Consider the following 18,738-nt stretch of genomic DNA (forward strand, 5'->3'; position numbering starts at 1 on the left):
CCAGCCTCCAATACCTTTCCCTTTTTACACCCTTATATTCTTTTGCCTTCCCTGCCTTTAATACTCATTCGTCCTCTACCCTTCCACTTTAATCCTAGTTTTTAGTTTTACCTTTATTAGTTCTACCGACACTTTCAACTTATCGCCATTCTATACCTTCTCCCACTACGGTTCTTACTTTTACTTCCCCTTCTTCAATACCTACTATAAGTTCACTACTTTCCCCTACCCCGGTTATGTTCCTCCATCCTACACCCCCTACTACTTATCCTCTTTACTGCCCCTTCCTTTTAATACCCATATGCTTCGCACCCTTCACTATTAATCCTTTTAATACTTTTGTTATTCTCCCATCTCATTTATGTTTTCCCCATCCTATACACACTGTTACCTTTTGCCCTTGTACACTTCTATTCTTTCACATCCTTTTCCCTTTCTTTAATACTTTTACATCTTCTACCCCCCCCCCAGCTTTCCCCTTTTTCAAAATTGTACTTTTATTACTTTCCCCTACACCATCCACTCCCACCTTACGTTCTCTTGTTGACAGATACCTTTCCACTAAAAGACACTATTTTCAGAGGAAAGGATTTTGTCATTTGATATTTCTCCAAAATGTAGTTGCAGGAGCCTGATTTTGTCTAGCAGACTTTTTGGAGGTTGGAAAACCATCAAAATGACAGTACACCACCAGGATTGGTTTCAAAGGAGGCTCTTCATCATCCTTTGTGATCTGCCAACGATTCAGCAAAGGGTGGCGTCTCCTTCCACTGCTGTTCGCTTTAATCATGGAACAATTTGAAGAGCATGTTCAGAGAAGAGCAGAGATCATGGGGATGTATGTGGGGAGAGGCAAATATACAGTGAATGCAAACAATGTTCTAATGACCATGTTGGACTTGGACTCTGCAGTAAAGGACGATTAACACCAGGTGTCTGGTTTTAAAGTTAATCTAAAGAAATCACAGGCACTAAATATCTTTCTTCCTAGATCCACTGTACTGAATATGAATACACTATTCACAACAGACTACAATTATGATCAGACTTGTCTTGAACCTGTACCTTCAAAAATGGAATGCAAGGTTCAGATTAAGATTGAAGGAGACTTGAGGAAGTCTCCTTTTGTCTTAGGAAGTTCTATGATGTCAGATGTAAAGCTTTGAGGGCTAAAAGATGATACCTTATCTTGTGTCTCTTCCCCTTCATTTCGCCAGAATGTATTCCAAGAGAGGAATATTTAGGGAAATGATCCTCTGAATGGCCTCTCTTATGGGCTGCTTTGTATATATTTTTGTACTTTCCTGTTCTTACTGTAGAAGGCATGTCCTTGGCCTTCATCTTTTATAAGAAAAACACAAAGAGAGGAAGGGTTTTGAATGGAGCGTGTCCTAGTCCCCTATATATAACGATAATCAAACAAAAGAAGGAACAGTTCCATACTTACAATTACTGCTTTAGAGAAAAATACAGGGTTGCAGGTAAATAATTATTTTATTAAAAGAAACCTCACCCACCAACCTAGTTGATGGCATGCTTCATCATTGGGTTCCCACCTGGGACGCAGAGTGCCCCCCCAAGTGTGCTTCAACGCCTTAATTACAGCGGAGCGGGATTTTTGTGCAGTGTCGTGAGTGAACAGGTGATTAGAGTTAAAATTGTTTTTAAGATCCCCCTCTATGTTAGGGTAACTTAATTATTTATTAGTGGGGTCATAGGGCAAGATTAAAAGGATTAAGAATGGATGTTATGCAAGATTAGATTGATCTCAAAACATCACTGTGTTGGCCTACATGTTTGAGCCCACAGAACTTATTAGCTAGGCTTGCTTCAGGACCTGTAAAGCAAATACACACGCTAAGGTGTATTTGGTAGTGAGTAGTGAACCGAAAACTTACGTTTTAGCTAGATGCGAATAATCTTTAAAACAAAATTCATGAGATTATTACAGGGTATAGTTATTTTTTATAGTACCTACAATGCAGTAATGTTCAATAAGGACTATGTTAGTGATGGTAGTGTTCACACAAAATGGGCATAACATAGTCCTTTATGCAAACTATGTATCTGAGAAGAAAACTGAGCTGAGCTCAAGGCGACTCCCTTTACACAATGTGTAGCAAGAAGTCTGAGGTATGGTGGTCCCTGATTAAAGTGGTGTTAGTTTTTAGTGTGTCCTCACTGGCTATAATTTAGTTCCCTTGTAATGATGTAGATAGGCTAACAAAGTGGTCCCTTTAAGCTATGGAAGCTCAGCTTAGCTTTCAACTGCTTACCTAATATGACACCATGAGATTACCACCTCAATGAGGGGGTTGATTTAAGCAAGTAAATGTATGAAAGATTCAGTACTGCTGAATTATAGGAATTTAGGAGAGTTACTAGCAAATTGTGTATCATTTACAAAGGAATTCTTTTTTCTTTTCTTCTAAAAAAGTCTCGGAGCCTGACACCAATATCATGAGAGCTCTGCATGGGGTTCATTATTATTATTTTTTTTTTTTTAAAACACCATATTTTAGTAAATTTGATAAATTGAACATCACACAATCATTGCACACTCTTGAATCAAACAGTTTTCACAAAATATTCCCCCAATCAGTATTGTTATAAATACTGATGGGCAGCAAGGATTGTTTATTTAGATTCATGTTGCAAATGTTGTTGTACATTCATCTTTTTAGGAAATAGTTCTGATGAATCTATCCTACTATACAATATCCTGAAGAAAAACGTCCTAGTCCATCAATATTTTAACCGGATATTGGCCAACAAATGAGGAGCACTGTTCTAAGGCACAGTATTTTAAGAGCCAATAATCCATAGCACTTTACTAAATAATGGAAGTATTTCTACTCCATGCACTGTATTATAGAGGTCAGTGTTTGTCTTCACACAGTAACCATTACAGCAGTTTTTGTCAAAATATAATACTAAGAGCCTGGGCTCCCTGTTAAAAAACCTATATTAAAGGCGACATGAGACATTTCTGGTGGCCTATAATAAAGAAATGATATATAACTCAACTGTAAATAAGTTATTTAGGTTGAGTTCTGACATCACAATGCCTGCTGCCACTGCCTGAAGCTAGAAGGAAGGCAGGTCCCGCAGCTCATCTGAAACAAGGAAAACGGCAAATGTTTTTTCCTCATTCTAATATTTTTTTCTAAAAAGAAAATGTTATTCGTAGAAAGACTATATTTATGTCGCCATGTTTATTTTTTTCCATGATTTAAGTCACTACAAGAAATATAGAATCCCTATGTGTTTCTACACACTCTGAGCCACAGCATTTTCTTTATTCTAATTTATGTTAAACAGATTCAGATAGCTTTATGCAAAATGACTGTTTGTTTAATATGTGCAACATTCCACAGTACAGGTTCTACTTTTATTCTTCTTGGCTGCAATGAACATTAAAGAAAAAGATACTATGGTTTGCTTTAAGTAATTTGTGGGAAAGGTGATGTATGACTACGTATTATAAGGAATACAATAACCCCTGCTGTACATTAAAGGGATATTGCAAATCATATCAGAGTTCTACAACTTTATAAAGGAACTCAGCCTTCTGTTTCATTCCTCTATATAGTTACAGAGCTGCTCACTGACCGGCATTATACTTTTAGAACAAGTTACTTACCTTCGGTAATGATACATCAGTAAGAGGCAAATATTAATTTTGTATTCCTTACCTTAGAATTACCCCCTGGCGTCAGACTGGATTTTTTTCTTCAGCAGTACACCGAAGCGTAGGTCGACTCCGCTTCGTTGTTTGCGTCGTGATCGCCGGAATGACGTCCCGGTATCTACTTAGACACCGCCCCTGCACGCTGACGTCAGTTCTTTACACAACAGTCCACACCAGAAGCACAGAGCCATGCAAGACACTGACCACTGATGCACAAAGCTAGGGCCCTGAAAGGGAGTCCCTTGCTTTAGAAGTCAGTTCGCAGAACGGGGAAGATGGGTGGGGCGGTAAGGAATATATAATAAATATATGTGTCTTACAGATATATGGTTACCGAAGGTAAGTAACTTGTTCATCTGAAAGACTATTAGTTATAGATTCCTTACCTTAGACAAGATACCCCAGCAATAACAACCCTGGAGGTGGGTCTGCGAACCAAGTTCACACCAGAAAGTCCTGGAGAATTCAACAGCTTAAGAAGTCGTCTCTCCGGACTTGGCTATCCAGCCAGTAATGTTTAGTGAACGTGTGCAATGATGCCCACATGGCTGCCTGGCAGATGTCATTGAGGGGGACTCCACGTCCCAAAGCAGTAGCGGCTGCCATCGCCGTGGTGGAATGGGCGAGCAACCCTACTAGAGGGTCCTTTTTTGCCAAGGAATAAAAGATTTTAATGCAATGAACGAGCCATCGAGTGATGGTTAGTTTTTGCACGGCCCGACCTTTCTTGGCACCTACATAGCCAACAAAGAGCTGATCATCCAATCGGAATGGTTTTGTGCAATCCAGATGAAATGATAGCGCACGTTTTGGATCCAGACGGTGGAGCCGCTCCTCCTCTTTAGAATGATGCAGGGGCGGAAAGAAAGTGGCCAAAGTGATGGTCTGTCCTATGTGGAAAGAGGTTACCACTTTGGGAAGAAAAGAAGGTCAAGTTCGAAGGACAACCTTTTCTGCATGAACAGCAAAGAAAGGAGGTTGACAAGAAAGAGCCTGAAGCTCACTCACCCTGCGAGCAGAGGTGATGGCAACCAGAAAAGCAGTCTTTAAGGTCAAGAGTCTGAGAGGACAATTATGTAGTGGCCAGATTCAAGTCCCACTGGTGCATTACGAAAGGAATAGGAGGAAAGAGGTGAGTAATGCCCATAAGAAATCCATTTACAATAGGGGACTTTAAATGAGAAGGAAGGAAGGAAGGCGACAGAAGGCCAAAGTGGCCGAAAGATAGCCTTTAAGGGTGCCCAGATCAGAGCCCTGCTGGGCCAAAGAAAGAATGAAGGGGAGAACCTCTGAAAGAGGGGCAGAAAGGGGATCCACAGCCTTTGCTGTGCACCATGCCACAAATGTAGGCGTATACCGTTTTAGTGGAGGGACGCCTGGCTGCCAAGATGACATTACAGACTTTAGAAGGAAGGTCAAATGCTGTCAACTGTCGTGGCTCAATCTCTACGCAAGGAGGTGGAGGCTGGACAGGTTCAGGTGCAGGACCGTCTCCTGCTGCTGCGACAGAAGATCCTCCCGAAGAGGCAGTCTGATTGGAGGATCAATGGCCATGTTCAATAGCTCGGGATACCAGACTCTTCGTGCCCAGACCGGAGCCACAAGGATGACTTGGGCCCGGTAGCGCTTTATCATCTTCAGCACTCTGGGTGGAATGGGTAGAGGCGTAAAGGCGTATAGAAGACCGCAATTCCGCTCGCGACGAAATGCGTTGCCGAGCGAGTGCTGCCTTGGAAATTCCAATGCGCAGAACTTCTGACATAGCATGTTCTCTTCGGTGGCAAAAAAATCAAGCCAAGGTTCTCCCCACTGCTGAAAGAGACCTTGCACCAGCTCCAAGTGAAGACACCATTCGTGATCCATCATGCACCGGCGGCTGAGTTAGTCTGCCCTGGCATTCAGGTAACCGGTCAGGTGTTGAACAACCAGGGACATGCCCTGATGTTCCAGCCATGTCCAGAAGTGGAGAGCCTCTTGACATAGGGTCTATGACCCCACCCCGCCCTGTTTGTTGCAGTACCACATGGCGGTGGTGTTGTCCGTGAACTCCTGCACTACTCTTCCCTTGACAGAAGGAAGGAATGCTTTCATTGCAAATCGGATAGCCCGGAGCTCCAGAAGGTTGATGTGGAGCCCGGAGCTCCAGAAGGTTGATGTGGAGCCCGGACTCCGCCGGAGACCAGAGGCCTCTGATCTCCGCCTCTCCCATGTGGCCGCCCCATTCCAGAAGTGACGGATCTGTCAACACCGTGAAGTCGGGTTGGGGAAAGGTGAGGGATCTGCTGTTGACCCAATCCTGGTTCGTTAGCCACCACTGCAATTGGTGTGCAGTGCCCTCGGAGATCTGGACAACATAGGAAAGATTCCCCGGATTCTGTGCCCACTGGAACTTGAGGTCCGACTGCAGAGCCTGCATATGCCACCTAGCATAATCCACCAGCAGGAGGCCATGAGGCCCAGCAGTCTCAGAGTCATTCTCACCAAAATCCAGGATAGGGGCTGAAACATCAGTATCATACCCCACATATATCCCTGACTTGCTGCTCGGGAGGATAAGCCCGAAACTGCGATGTATTCAGAACTGCTCTGATGAAAAGGAGCTTCTGAGAGGGAATCAGTTGTGACTTCAGCACATTGACTGGGAACCCCAGCGAATGCAGGAGGTCTGCCGTAGTCTGGAGGTGGGAGACAGCCTGGGGCAAGCCCACCTTCAACTGCCAGTCGTCGAGATAGGGGAAGACTCGAACCCCTGATCTGTGAACACCCCAGGGGCGCTGGTAAGGCCGAAGGGGAGCACGGTAAACTGAAAATACTCATGGCCTACCGTGAACCATAGGTAACACCTGTGGGCTGGCAGGGCAGGGATGTGAAAATAAGAATCCTGCAAGTCCAACACCACCATCCAGGGCCGAGGGCAGACAGGACCTGACCTAATGTCAACATTTATAACTTCTCCTTCCGGAGGAAGGCGTTGATGTCCCTGAGATCCAAGATAGGACGCAGGTCCTTCGTGGGCACCAGGAAGTAGTGGGAGTAACAACCACGACTCACTTTGGGGACAGGGACTCGCTCGGTAGCTCCCTTGGCCAAGAGACCCGCAGCTTATTGACAGAGAAGGGCCAAGTAATCCTCCGACATGCAATGGAGTGTTGGTGGCATTGAGGGAGGGGGTAGTCTCGAAGGGGAGGGAATAGCCCCTTTGGACTATCTACAAAACCCACCTGTCCAAAGTGATGTTGTGCCAGTAGGGGAGGTGATGGCAGATCCATCTGCCCACTGGCAACTGGTGGGTCTGAAATGTCGGACTTGGATTACTAAGAGGCTGCTGCAGAGGAGGCACTGGTGGACTGGCCCGCCCTCTGGCCCCCAAACCCACAGCGATGGGTCCCACGTCCCCTCAGATGCTGGGTATCTTGCGCCAGCCTGTGGCCCTGGGTGGAACGTGGTGGGGCGCCCCTTCCGTAACCACGAAAGGGGTGAAAGGCAGACTGCACAGGACGAGAGGTGGCAGTGAGGCCCAAGGATCTGGCCTTAGCTCTAGAATCCTTGAAGCGCCCGAGCGCATGGTCCGCCTTGTCTCCAAACAGACGACGGTCATCAAAGGGCATGTACAAAAGAGTCGATTGGACATCCCCAGAAAAGCCAATGGATCTCAGCCGGGCGCAGCGTCTTAGGGCTACTGACGTAGAAAACGTTCTACCCAGCAAGTCGGCGGTGTCCAGACCACAGCGGATGGCAAACTTTGCTGCATCTCCCCCCTCAGCAACTGCACGGGAGAGCGTGACCCGGGCCTCCTCTGGGCACTCTGGCAGTACCAGCGCAACCTTATCCCACACAGAGTGGGTGTAATGGGCCAAGACACATGTGGTGTTCACCGACCGCAGTCCTAAGCTGGCGGAAGAAAATATCTTCCTAAGATAGTCCAGCTTCTTGGATTCCCTATCTGGGGGAGCAGAAGGGAACGCGCCTTTGGATGTTGTAGCTTGGACCGCCAAGATCTCGGGGGCCGGGTGTTGGGAGAGGAAAATGGGGTCGCCCGGGGCCAGGCAGTGGCGTCGGGCTACCATCCTATCCACAGAAGCGCCTGTGCTAGGCCTTGGCCAAGTGCCTAGAAGGATGTCTGTAAGGGCCTCATTAAACGGCAGCAGGGGCTCCGAAGAGGCCACACACGAGCTGGCAAGAGGACGCACATAGACATCCTTCTCAGACCATATTTGGGCCGTATTCATTGCCTACAACTTAACTTCCTGACAACGCAACTCGGATTTGTGTGCGTGTCAGATCAGACGACTTGGAACACTACTTTGCACATGACTTCCTGCAAGAACTAACCAGATTAGAAATAACTGGTACTACCTACTGGCCGGGACGGAAGTACAACCGGCGCAGAGGTTACAAGGGATATTTTGCTTCAAGACAGCCCTGATGAAGTCGTGGGTGTAATCACCTGACCGACGAAACGCATGTTGGCTGAACCATCGAAGAAGTGACTAAAAACACAAGAAAACTAATATTGTTATGAGCATCTATAATGTACACCACTAATGTTTACTTGCATGTGTGTGCTCAGGCATTGAGTTCCTTTAAAGAAGGCGCTGCCGGCTGAAGCACCTCATTCAGAAGATTCGTCCTGACTGCCACTGTAGGAAGCTCAAGGCCCAAGGTATCAGCCGCCCTACGCAACACAACAGCATAGGAGGCTCCCTCCTCTGTGGCCGCGGTATGGGGAGAAAGCATGCCAAAGTCTGGGGAGGTATCCAGACCACTGCTTCCCCCCCCCCACTCCCCCCAACTCCTCTCTCCAGTCTGGCTCCTCCAGCTGGTCTGCCAAGTGTTAACAGACCCCCCCCCAGTCCTCCTCACCTTCCTCCGGCTGCCACTCAGGGCAATAGGGAACGCCAGCGGAGAACACTGGTACAAATGAACCAGTCGGTGTCGTTCGAGGCCGCACCGACTCAGTGTTCAAGACAAGGGGGAGGCCGGGGTCGACACCGGTCGGGGACACGACTGGCGTCAGAGGGGCGGAGAAGTCGTCAAAGAAATCGGTGCCAGAGTAGGTGTTGTGAGGTCCACTGGCACCGTTCCGGATCCAGGCCTGGATCCCTCGGAGCCCTGCGGCGCCGAGGCCGGAGCCGCCGGCATTGAAGGCCTAGAGCACCCAGCCGAGTCCACGGGGCCTGAAGGTGCGCGGGCAGAGTCGGGCTGCCAAACATTGGAGATGAGGGCTTCGTAAAAAGCACAAAGCTGGGCAGGGGACGCTGCGGCTTACGGGAAGGGAGGGAAGCTCGGAGCCGTCCCAGTAGGCTCCACGGGCAGAGCCAAAAGACGATGACCTACCGAGCCCCATCGGCCGAAAGACGGAGAGAAGGCAAAGAGCAATGGTGCTTCTCCGCCTTCTTCTTGTGCCTCAATTTACCCTAAGACGAAAACTTTGATTAGGAGTGATGGTGGGGACTCCGCGACCGGTCCCGCGACCTCACTCTTGACCGGTCCTTGAGCGGCGCTGAGCGGACTGCTGGGCCTCCATCAGCTTTCGGGGCTGCTCCCACAAAGACTTCGGGTTCATGGCCCAACAGTCGGAGCACGACTTCGGATGATTGTCGCGCTCCAGGCACCAAAGGCACACGAGGAGCGGCTCCGTGTCTGATATCCGGTTTTGACAAGAGTGACAAGGCTTGAAGCCAGTCTGCCGATGTGACATCCCTACGTGCACCAGGAGTCAAACGACTCGAAAAAGAGGTCGACAAAAAGTCGAAAAACAGTCAGAAAATGACTCGGGGTACTGCTCTCTCCAGATCTGCACTGGCTGGTGTGGAAAAAGAAAGAACGGACGTCAATGCGCAGGGGCGGCATCTAAGTAGATACGGCAAAGTCATCCCAGCGATCACGACGCCAACGATGAACGCAGAGTCGACCGACGCCGCCTACCAACGCGCAGGGGTACTGCTGAAGAAACAATTCTCCAGATCCAGTCTGACGCCTGGGGGTAATTCTAAGATAAGGAATCTATAACTAATAGCCTCTTCCAGATATGTGGAGCAGGGGGTATCCCATGTGTTATGCTTAATGCCCAATATTTGTCTTACTATCATTTGTAGTATGTGTTGCTTTAAGATGGACAGTTTTACTGTCAGACAAACGTTTTTTTGTGTGAAACATTTAAATGATGACCATTTAAATGGTTGAGCTCCTAAGCAATCCAGGATTTGGCCAGTTGAAATTGTGATTTATTAAATTAACGTGCAACTGGTCATTATTTTTGAGACGCCATTAAGAACCTGCTCTTGCGTCAGTAAGATCCATACGCAGCCATCCAGAGGTCTTTTCTGGAATTAATATCAAACAACCACCTTTCTAATGGATAAGAGGGATTTTTGTTACTGTCAGGCAGTGCATAAACACAAACATACATTTCATTAAAGAAAATGACCGGATAAAATGGTTTCTGGGGAAACATTTCTAACAATGCTACCAATTAAAGCATCATAGGGTACCACTTCATTTCTTAAACACATGTGTATCTCACTCGCTCAACCAATCATCAAACTCTCAATGCCTCTTTCTGGCCTATTCCCTTTTCTAAACAAAGAGTAAAGCAGTACAACTTTCCAACAGCATTTGAGCAAACCTTTCTCTTTGTACTTACTTTGCATTGTGTGTTGAGCAAAAATAGCCTGCCATCTTGTTCCAATAACCTGCAAGCATATGCTATATTAACTGCAGTCTCTTGTTTGTCACCAGTCAGCATCCATATTTTTATACCTGCTTTCTGCAGTGCTTCTATTGTGTGGGGCACACCTTCCTGAAGACGATCTTCTATTCCAGTGGCTCCTACAACACAAGAGAAAACACAACAGGGACAAAATTGGTGTTATGTAGCTAAAATGTTGTCCTATTTGAGTTTTCTTTATAATAATGTGTCAGTTCTTCAATATAATTATTATTATTGTATATAGCACTGAATCACCCCGAGGGGGTTATCTCTGTGCTTAGGACAGGGGGAAACAGCCAGAACAAGGGGATCAGAAGAGGTAAGTTTTTAGAAGCTTCCAGAACTGTTAGAGGCTCTGGCAGTTGCGAAGCTGGAGGGGAAGCTCATTCCAGAAAGCAGGAGCAAGGTGTGAAAATGCTCTGCCACCGCTGCGCGCCTTTTTGATTCTAGGGGTGCAGAGGAGGAGCTTAGAGCCTGATCTAAGAGGTCATGAGGGGGTATAATTGATAAGTTTAGCAGAAAGGTAGGAAGGCCCCTGTTCATTAAGGGCCTTGAAGACAGTGCAGCCTATCTTAAATGGTATCCGTTTTCTCACAGGGAGCCAGTGGAGTTTTTTGAGGAGGGCAATAGAAGCCGTTCTAGGTGGGGCGTTTGCTACAAGACGGGCAGCACAACTTGCAGCTTGTTTAAGGAGGCTTCGTTGGCCGATGCCAACAGTGTGTTACAATAGTCCAGTTGACTTAGTACCAGAGCTTGCATCAATGTTTTTTTGGTAGTGGAAGGTAACAGGGGGAAGATCCTTCTAAGTAGACAGAGTATAGAAGCAGGTGCCAGCAGTGGTATTGGCATGAGCATCAAGAGTGAGGTTCTGATCGATCCTGATGCCTAAGTTTTTGCCCACTTCCTTAGGGGACGGGGCATTACCCAGCTCCTCAGGCTATCAACTGGGAGACCAGCTTATAGCTGCTCTTCCAAACAACATGATCTCCGATTTCTCGGCATTTAGTTAGAGGAAGTTAGTCCTCATCCAGGCAGCAATAGTCTTCATGCCTTCAGAGAAGATGAGTTGTATATCTGGTCTGTTCTTATCAAAGGTGAGGAGGAGCTGGGTGTCGTCCGTGTATGAAATGGGATTGAACCCTAGGTTCCTCATAAGTTTAGCCAAGGGGGTAACATTGATGTTAAAAAGAGTGGGGCTCAAACAAGAGCCCTGCAGGACCCCCTTGGTAACTTTGGTGGTTTTTGATCTAAAAGTCCCCAGAGTGACCGTCTGGATTCTATCAGTAAGGAAGTCTGTCATCCACTTAAGTGAAAGCCCCTGTACCCCAATGTCTCAAAGTCTCTCCAGTAGGATCTGATGTGAGATGATGTCAAATGCTGCCGACAGGACAAGCAGCACCAGAAGTGCCGCCTGACCATTGTCCAGAGCCATTGTGATGTTATCAGTTACCTCAATTAGAGCAGATTCAGTACTGTGCTTGGCCCGAAAACCTGATTGGGAGACATCAAGGCAGTGAGAGCTTTCGATGAAATCAGACAGATGTCTGTTTATATGTCTTTCAATGAGCTTGCTCCGAAGGGGGAGCAAAGATATGGGGCGGCAATTAGAAAGCTCAGAAGTGGAGATCTTGGGGTTTTTACGAATACGAACAACTTGAGCAGCTTTCCATTCAAGAGTTAGTCTGCCTGTACTCAGGGAGCTATTAAGGATGGAACAGATGGGTGTGGCTAGCTGTGCGGAAAATCCGGAAGAGACTTTAGCTGGGATGATATCAAGGGGAGAAACTGATTTAGTTTTGATAAGAAGGGATAAAACCTCTGCAGGAGTGAGAGGGGGGAAGCAGTGGATCTGCTAAGAATTGTGGGGGGGCTGGGATATCATGCTGTAGAATGGGGAAAGGTTGCATTGGACGAGATAATATTCTGATATAAGTCTTCAATTTTTTGGGTGAAGAAGGAGGCTATATTGTCACACAGTGGCTGTGACGGAGATTACGCAGGCTCTGGGATTCGTGTAAGATTTAAGGATTTGGAAGAGGGTTCTGGAATTGTTCCCAGCTTGCTCCAGTTGAAGAGTGATGTGTAGCTTTCGGGCGGATTTGATATTTTAATGGTAGGAGGACAGTGCGACTTTATATTTTGCTTTATCTTGCTCGCTGTGACAGAGTCGCCATATCCGCTCTAGTTTTTTTACACAGACTATTTTCAGTTTGTAAGGTTGGGGAATACCAGTTAGTGAGGGTGGGTTTAGGGGAATGGGTCTGTGGCTTCATAGGGGCTACTTTATCTATAGTGTTTAAAATAATGGAGTTAAAATGGGCTAGTTGTTCTTCTACACTATAAGTGCCAGTGTCGATATCCCAGGAGAAAAAAGGGGACAGGAGTTGGTCGGGCTTCAGTTTATACCAAGGTCTATACCAGCGATTGGTGTGAAGTGTGGGGGTGGGAGGGTTTCTAGGACTCATGAGTTGGAAGTTCACCAGAGAGTGGTCAGACCAGATCAAAGCCCACGTTTCCCCGCAGAGGATATTCGGGGAATTGGATAGGATAAGCTCTAAAGTGTGACCGGCTACGTGGGTAGGATCGTTGTTGATCTTCAAGAGTCCGTTAGTGGCCAGGTCTTTAGGCAAGCTGTGGCGTCACGGTTGAGGGCATCTTCACTATCAATGTTGAAATCCCCCAGGAGGAGGAAGTTACGGGTGGAAATAAGATGTGGAAAAATAAATTCCAACAATTGGCTAATGAAACCTAGTAGCGGGCCTGGGGGTCTATAAACAAGAGCCCCTTTCCAGCTATGTTGGGGGTGAAGGTCAAGTCTGAAGAAAAGGAATTCTATTTCGTCAGTGCATAGCTGGTCTAAAATAGAAATGTATATAGATTCCTTGTAAATTAAAGCTATCCCACCTCCTGCTCGTCCAGGCCGGTCTAATTTTTGGATGCGGTATCCATCCGGTAATGCCAGAGAAATTGCGGGGATGGAGGAAGGTTTGATCCAGGTTTCCGTGAGGAATCCAATATCAGGATCTTTTTCTGAGAAGCGATCCCATATGTTGGTTGCTTGTTTGGGGAGGGATCTGACGTTAGCTAGGAAGCAGTTCCAGCCTGTGGCGTTGGATGGTGACTGTGCATACCTATGAGGAATATTCCTAAGCGACCCAGGACTCACACCTGGAACGGACAGTTCAGGGAGTAATTTGGAATCAGGGGGGCAATGCTCTGATATTTGCAAACCTTGCAGTAGAAAGAGCCTTTAGGTAAGCAATGTGAGTGTACTCTGAGCTCACAAGGGTTGTGTCTAATCCTAAGCAGCTTGTCTCACGTATAAGACCACCGTTTCGTAGCCTTTGAAATATCTGAGGGCAGACTAACAGGGGTCCTGGCTCCAGGCGATGGCCAGGCGTGGACGGGCGCAGATGGGCTTGCCTTCGGCACGCCAGCACAGCACCCGCTGCGTGTCTCGCCAGGCATCAACTAATGTAGGATTCAGCCACTTGACCGTCACCCTCCTTTCCAGTCTCAGCCAGAAGTACCCTTGGTCGCATCCGTCAGCGCTATCTCCCTCCACTCAACGGGCGAGCCCACGCTGGAATGAGCAGAAGCACCTAGATGGCGGCAAAAGGTAGGAAATAGGGCAGAAAACAGTGCTTTTTAAAAAGGGTTTCTGGGTAAAAGCAAATCGAGTGCAGGGTGAGTTAAAAAGTTACTGATCGTAGGTCCGAAACCAGGAATCACTGTGGTGTAGAGAGGCTTGTCTGGCGTATAGCGCGTCCGCTGCGCGTCTTGCCAGGCATCAACTAAAGTAGGATTCGGCCACCAGACCGTCACCCTCCTTTCCGGTTCCAGCCGGAAGTACCCCTGGTCGTGTCAGTCAGCGCCATCTCCCTCCACTCAACGGGCGAGCCCGCGTTGGAATTAGAAGCGCCCGGACAGCGGCAAAAGGTAGGAAACAGGGCAGAAAACAGTGCCTTCCCAAAAGGGCCTCTGTGTAAAAGCAAATAGAGTGCAGGGTGAGTTAAAAGTTACCGATCGTAGGTCCGAAACCAGGAATCACTGTGGTGTAGAGAGGCTTGTCTGGCGTATAGCGCGTCCCACATATAACACATTTGATACCACACAAATGCCAAGCTTACTTGCTCGTAGGGTTGTAGCATAATCTAGCATGGCATGAACTTCATTAACAACAATATCACTACAACTGGTGTAGATAAAAAACAATCGGGAGCTATTTTTTTAAAACAGAATTTAAACACACTATATTTTGGCCAGATTATATTTAGGCCACATTATTCTTGTGACATACCATTCATAAAATGTGTCCCCTGCTTACAATGGGCCCAGCAGACATTTCTATGTCTACATCAAGTTTGTCTGACACTGTACCATGGTGGGGTAGGAAACATGCAGTTAAATCAATCCATTTCAGATTTTCTTGCTCCTCACAATCTAAATTCTAGTAAAGGAAAATCTGGAATGATGCAATTATTGTGTCTTTCCTGTCCAAGACATTCCCCCGCTTGAGCTAAGTGTGCTAAACAATTACTAAAAACACTGCACAAGTATGATTCATATGACGAGTTTTCGTTTATATCACTATGTTCTGCAGTGTGACAATCAAGCTTAGGTGAATATAATTGCAATGTTTTATCCAAATTTGAACTGCTTCATTTTTATGTCTCGCTAGACCCAGCGCATGCACTTGTCTGGCAAGACATTTAGTGAGTGGCTTTTAAAAGTGCCACCAGAGGCTCTTGCCGGCCACCAGCTTGCGGTTACGCGCGCTTGCGCAGCCGCCAGCTTTCAGCGCCTGATCGTGGTCAGTTTCACTTTCACGCGCACACAACTTCCGCTTCTCCCCCTCCCCCAACACAGATCGCCTCGCGCAGCCAATGCTTTTTTTTTTATTTTTTTACACTTCAAGGCAAGCACGTCCTCCCCTACGTTCTGCTGCAATAAAATATGGGTGCCACCTTCAGTCAGTCTAACATTTTAGACAATAACATCAACACCTAGCTTTTAGTGTCCTTTGCTTGTGGTGTTTCAGTCACTGCCTCGGAATGAAACGTACCGTGGACTGAAAAAACAGTGTTCGTGACACATTGCTTTTTCACAGAGTCACAGATGCATCTACTGCAACTCCTGTTAGAGCCACCCTACTCCCCGAGCGAAAATATACTCCTCAACAACAACTCAGCACAAACTCTACCAACGGTCATGTGATCTGAACTCACGGACACAGAGGGGCTTCAGGTTCCTGCTTCGCCTTCCACGGATGAGCTCCCGTCCATGCTCTTCAGTGCGGTCCTTATGTGTACCGACCCCCTCACTCGGCTCTGTTTCTTTTTTGGGGGTGGGGGTCTCACGGTTTCCTTTCCGCGAGCTTTCCATCTTGAGTGAAAAAGGGGCAGCATTGGTTTAAGGCAGAACGGAAATCACCCATTCTGTCTACTTCCTAAAGAGCCTTAAACAGGAAAGGCTTTGTCTGGGGTCGGCAAACACTTTGAAGGGATGCCTGCGGAGGCCAGAGTTACGCTTGACTTTAACCGTAACCTTTCAATAGATAACACAATGCCAGCTCTTCCTTCCAACCGGTGCGGCAAAGACAGCAGGCGCTCGCCTGTAAGAACTTTAGTAAAGCAGCTCCTCTTTGCACGTAGTCCCGTTCTTAGGTAAAATCAACTGACAAAGTCTACGGAGATGCACAGCATGAGGGTTTTCATATGGAATGTATAGTCTACGAGATCTATAAGAAAATAGAGAGCTATCAGTGAGGCATGACAAATGCTGTAAAAAAGAACTGGAACTGATAAAAAGCCAGTCGCTAAGCCTAACTGTCCAGATGGGAGAACTGCCATACTAATGATTACTGCGCCAGTTCCAGATATTGAGCACTGACGCACAAGTTACTACTTGTGTAACGATATATCTGTAAGAGACATTAGTTAGTGATAGATTCCTTTCCTTAGAATATCCCCAGGCGTCAGAATGGATCCGGAAGGCTTTCGCTAGCAGTACCTCTGGGCGTCAGTAGGTGGCGGAGTGCGGCTCCGCGCCAGTCACTGGCATCGTATGCGCCGAGATGACATCACGGAGACTACTTAGGCACCACCCATGCGCGCCGACGTCCGTTCTGTACATAAGTTTCCGCGCCAGGAACGCAGAGCCATGCAAGAAACTGACCACTGCTGCCATGAAACTGGGGCCCTGAAAGGGATGACCTTAACCCTAGAAATCAGTTCGCAGAATGGGGAGAATGGGTGGGGCGGTACGGAATCTTATCACTAACTAATGTCTCTTACAGATATATCGTTACACAAGTAGTAACTTGTGCATCTGAAATTGACACGTTAGTGATAGATTCCTTACCTTAGAATAGATACCCCAGCAATACCAACCCCGGTGGTGGGTCTGCGAACAAAAATCACACCAGAAAGTCATGGAGAACAGAACAGCCAAAGAAGCCGTCTCTCCAGACTTGACTGTCAAGGCAGTAATGCTTAGTAAACGTGTGCAGCGAGGCCCCCGTAGCTGCCTGACAAATATCCTGCAAGGGAACGCTGCGTGTACGCGTCCCAAGGCAGTAGTGGCTGCCGTTACCCTGGTAGAATGGGCACGCAGCCCCACAGGAGGCTCCTACTTAGCCAACGAGTAACATGCTTTGATGCACCGAACGACCCACCGAGAGATGGTTAGTTTGTGCACGGCTCAACCTTTTTTGGCGCCCATGTAGCCAACAAAGAGCTGGTCATCCACCCGGAACTGTTGTGTGTGCTTCAGATAGAACGCGAGCGCACGTTTTGGGTCCAACCGGTCACTCCTCTCTTCCTCTTTTGAAGGATGCAGAAAGTAAGTGGGCAAAGTGATGGTCTGCCCGATGTGGAAGGGCGTGACATCCTTTGGCAAAAAAGAAGGACGGGTCTTTAAAACCACCTTGTCCGGATGAACAGAAAGGAAAGGAGTTTTAGAAGAAAGAGCCTGGAGCTCACTCACTCTTCTGGCAAAGGTGATAGGTACCAGAAAAGACATCTTGAGAGTAAGAAGACGTAAAGGACAGTTATGAAAGGGCTCAAAAGGAGCGCACATCAGATAGGTCAAGACAAGATTTAAGTCCCATTGAGGCATTATGAAAGGCACGGGAGGAAACATGTGCATAATGCCTTTCTGGAAACGGTTAAGGAATGGGGACTTAAAGAGAGAAGGCTGATCTGGAAGCCTTAGAAAGGCGGAGATGGCCGAAAGATAACCTTTGAGATTGCCCAGAGCAGAGCCCTGCTGGGCCAAGGATGGTAGGAACAGAAGGACCTCAGAAAGAGGGGCAGCAAGGAGATCCACAGACTTTGTTGTGCACCATGCAACAAACTTGTTCCACCGGCAGGCGTATACCGTCTTAGTGGAGGGAAGACTGGCTGCCAGAATGACATCACACACTTTGTGAAGAAGATCGAAGGCTGTCAACTGTCGCTGCTCAATCTCCACGCATGGAGGCGGAGGCTGGACAGGTTCGGGTGGAGGACCGTCCCCTGCTGCTGTGACAGAAGATCCTCCCGAAGAGGCAGCCTGTTCGGGGGATCGAACGCCATGCTGAGTAGCTCGGGATACTAGTATCTTTGTGCCCAATCCGGAGCCACAAGGATGACTTGGGCCCGGTCGCGCCGAATCTTCTTCAGCACTCTGGGCAGAAGTGGTATAGGCGGAAAGGCATACAACAGACCGCAACTCCACTCGCGACGAAAAGCGTCGCTGAGCGAGTGCCGCCTTGGAAATTTCAACGCGCAGAGCTGATGACATTACGCGTTCTCTTCGGTGACGAATAGATCTAACCAAGTCTCTCCCCACTGCAGAAAGACCTTGCGCCACCTCCGAGTGAAGACGCCAATCGTGATCCATCAAGCACCGACGGCTGAGTTTGTCCACCCTGGCGCGTTCAGAGAACCTGCCAGGTGTTGAACCACCAAGGTAATGCCCTGATGTTCCAGCCATGTCCAGAGGCGCAGAGCCTCCTGACATAGGGTCCACGACCCCACCCCGCCCTGTTTGTTGCAGTACCACATGGAGGTGGTGTTGTCCGTGAACACCTGCACCACACTTCTCCAGACAAAGGGAAGGAATGCCTTCAGTGCAAGTCGGATCGCCCAAAGCTCCAGAAGGTTCATATGGAGCTGGGACTCTGCCAGAGACCAGAGTTCTCCGATCTCCACCTCTCCCAAGTGGCCCCCCCACCATCCCAGGAGGGATGCATCAGTCACCACCGTGTGCTCCGGTTGGGGAAGGAAGAGGGATCTGCCATTGACCCAATCGCGATTCGTGAGCCAACACTGCAATTGTCGTGCAGTGCCCT

General features: G+C 47.7%; 1 protein-coding gene across 2 annotated transcripts in view; it reads right to left on the reverse strand.

Moving 5' to 3' along the window:
- ATP10D (ATPase phospholipid transporting 10D (putative)) overlaps positions 1–18,738 on the reverse strand; it is a 755,240-nt gene that overhangs the window by 233,877 nt on the left and 502,625 nt on the right. For both annotated transcript variants that reach the window (XM_085642148.1, XM_085642147.1), the window contains exon 15: positions 10,338–10,522. In XM_085642148.1, coding sequence (XP_085498274.1) covers positions 10,338–10,522 — 185 coding nt within the window. The remainder of the gene's footprint in view (positions 1–10,337; positions 10,523–18,738) is intronic.

The sequence above is a fragment of the Triturus cristatus genome, chromosome 2_2 (genome assembly GCF_964204655.1).
Source record: "Triturus cristatus chromosome 2_2, aTriCri1.1, whole genome shotgun sequence".
In the NCBI taxonomy this organism is placed as follows: Eukaryota; Metazoa; Chordata; class Amphibia; order Caudata; family Salamandridae; genus Triturus; species Triturus cristatus.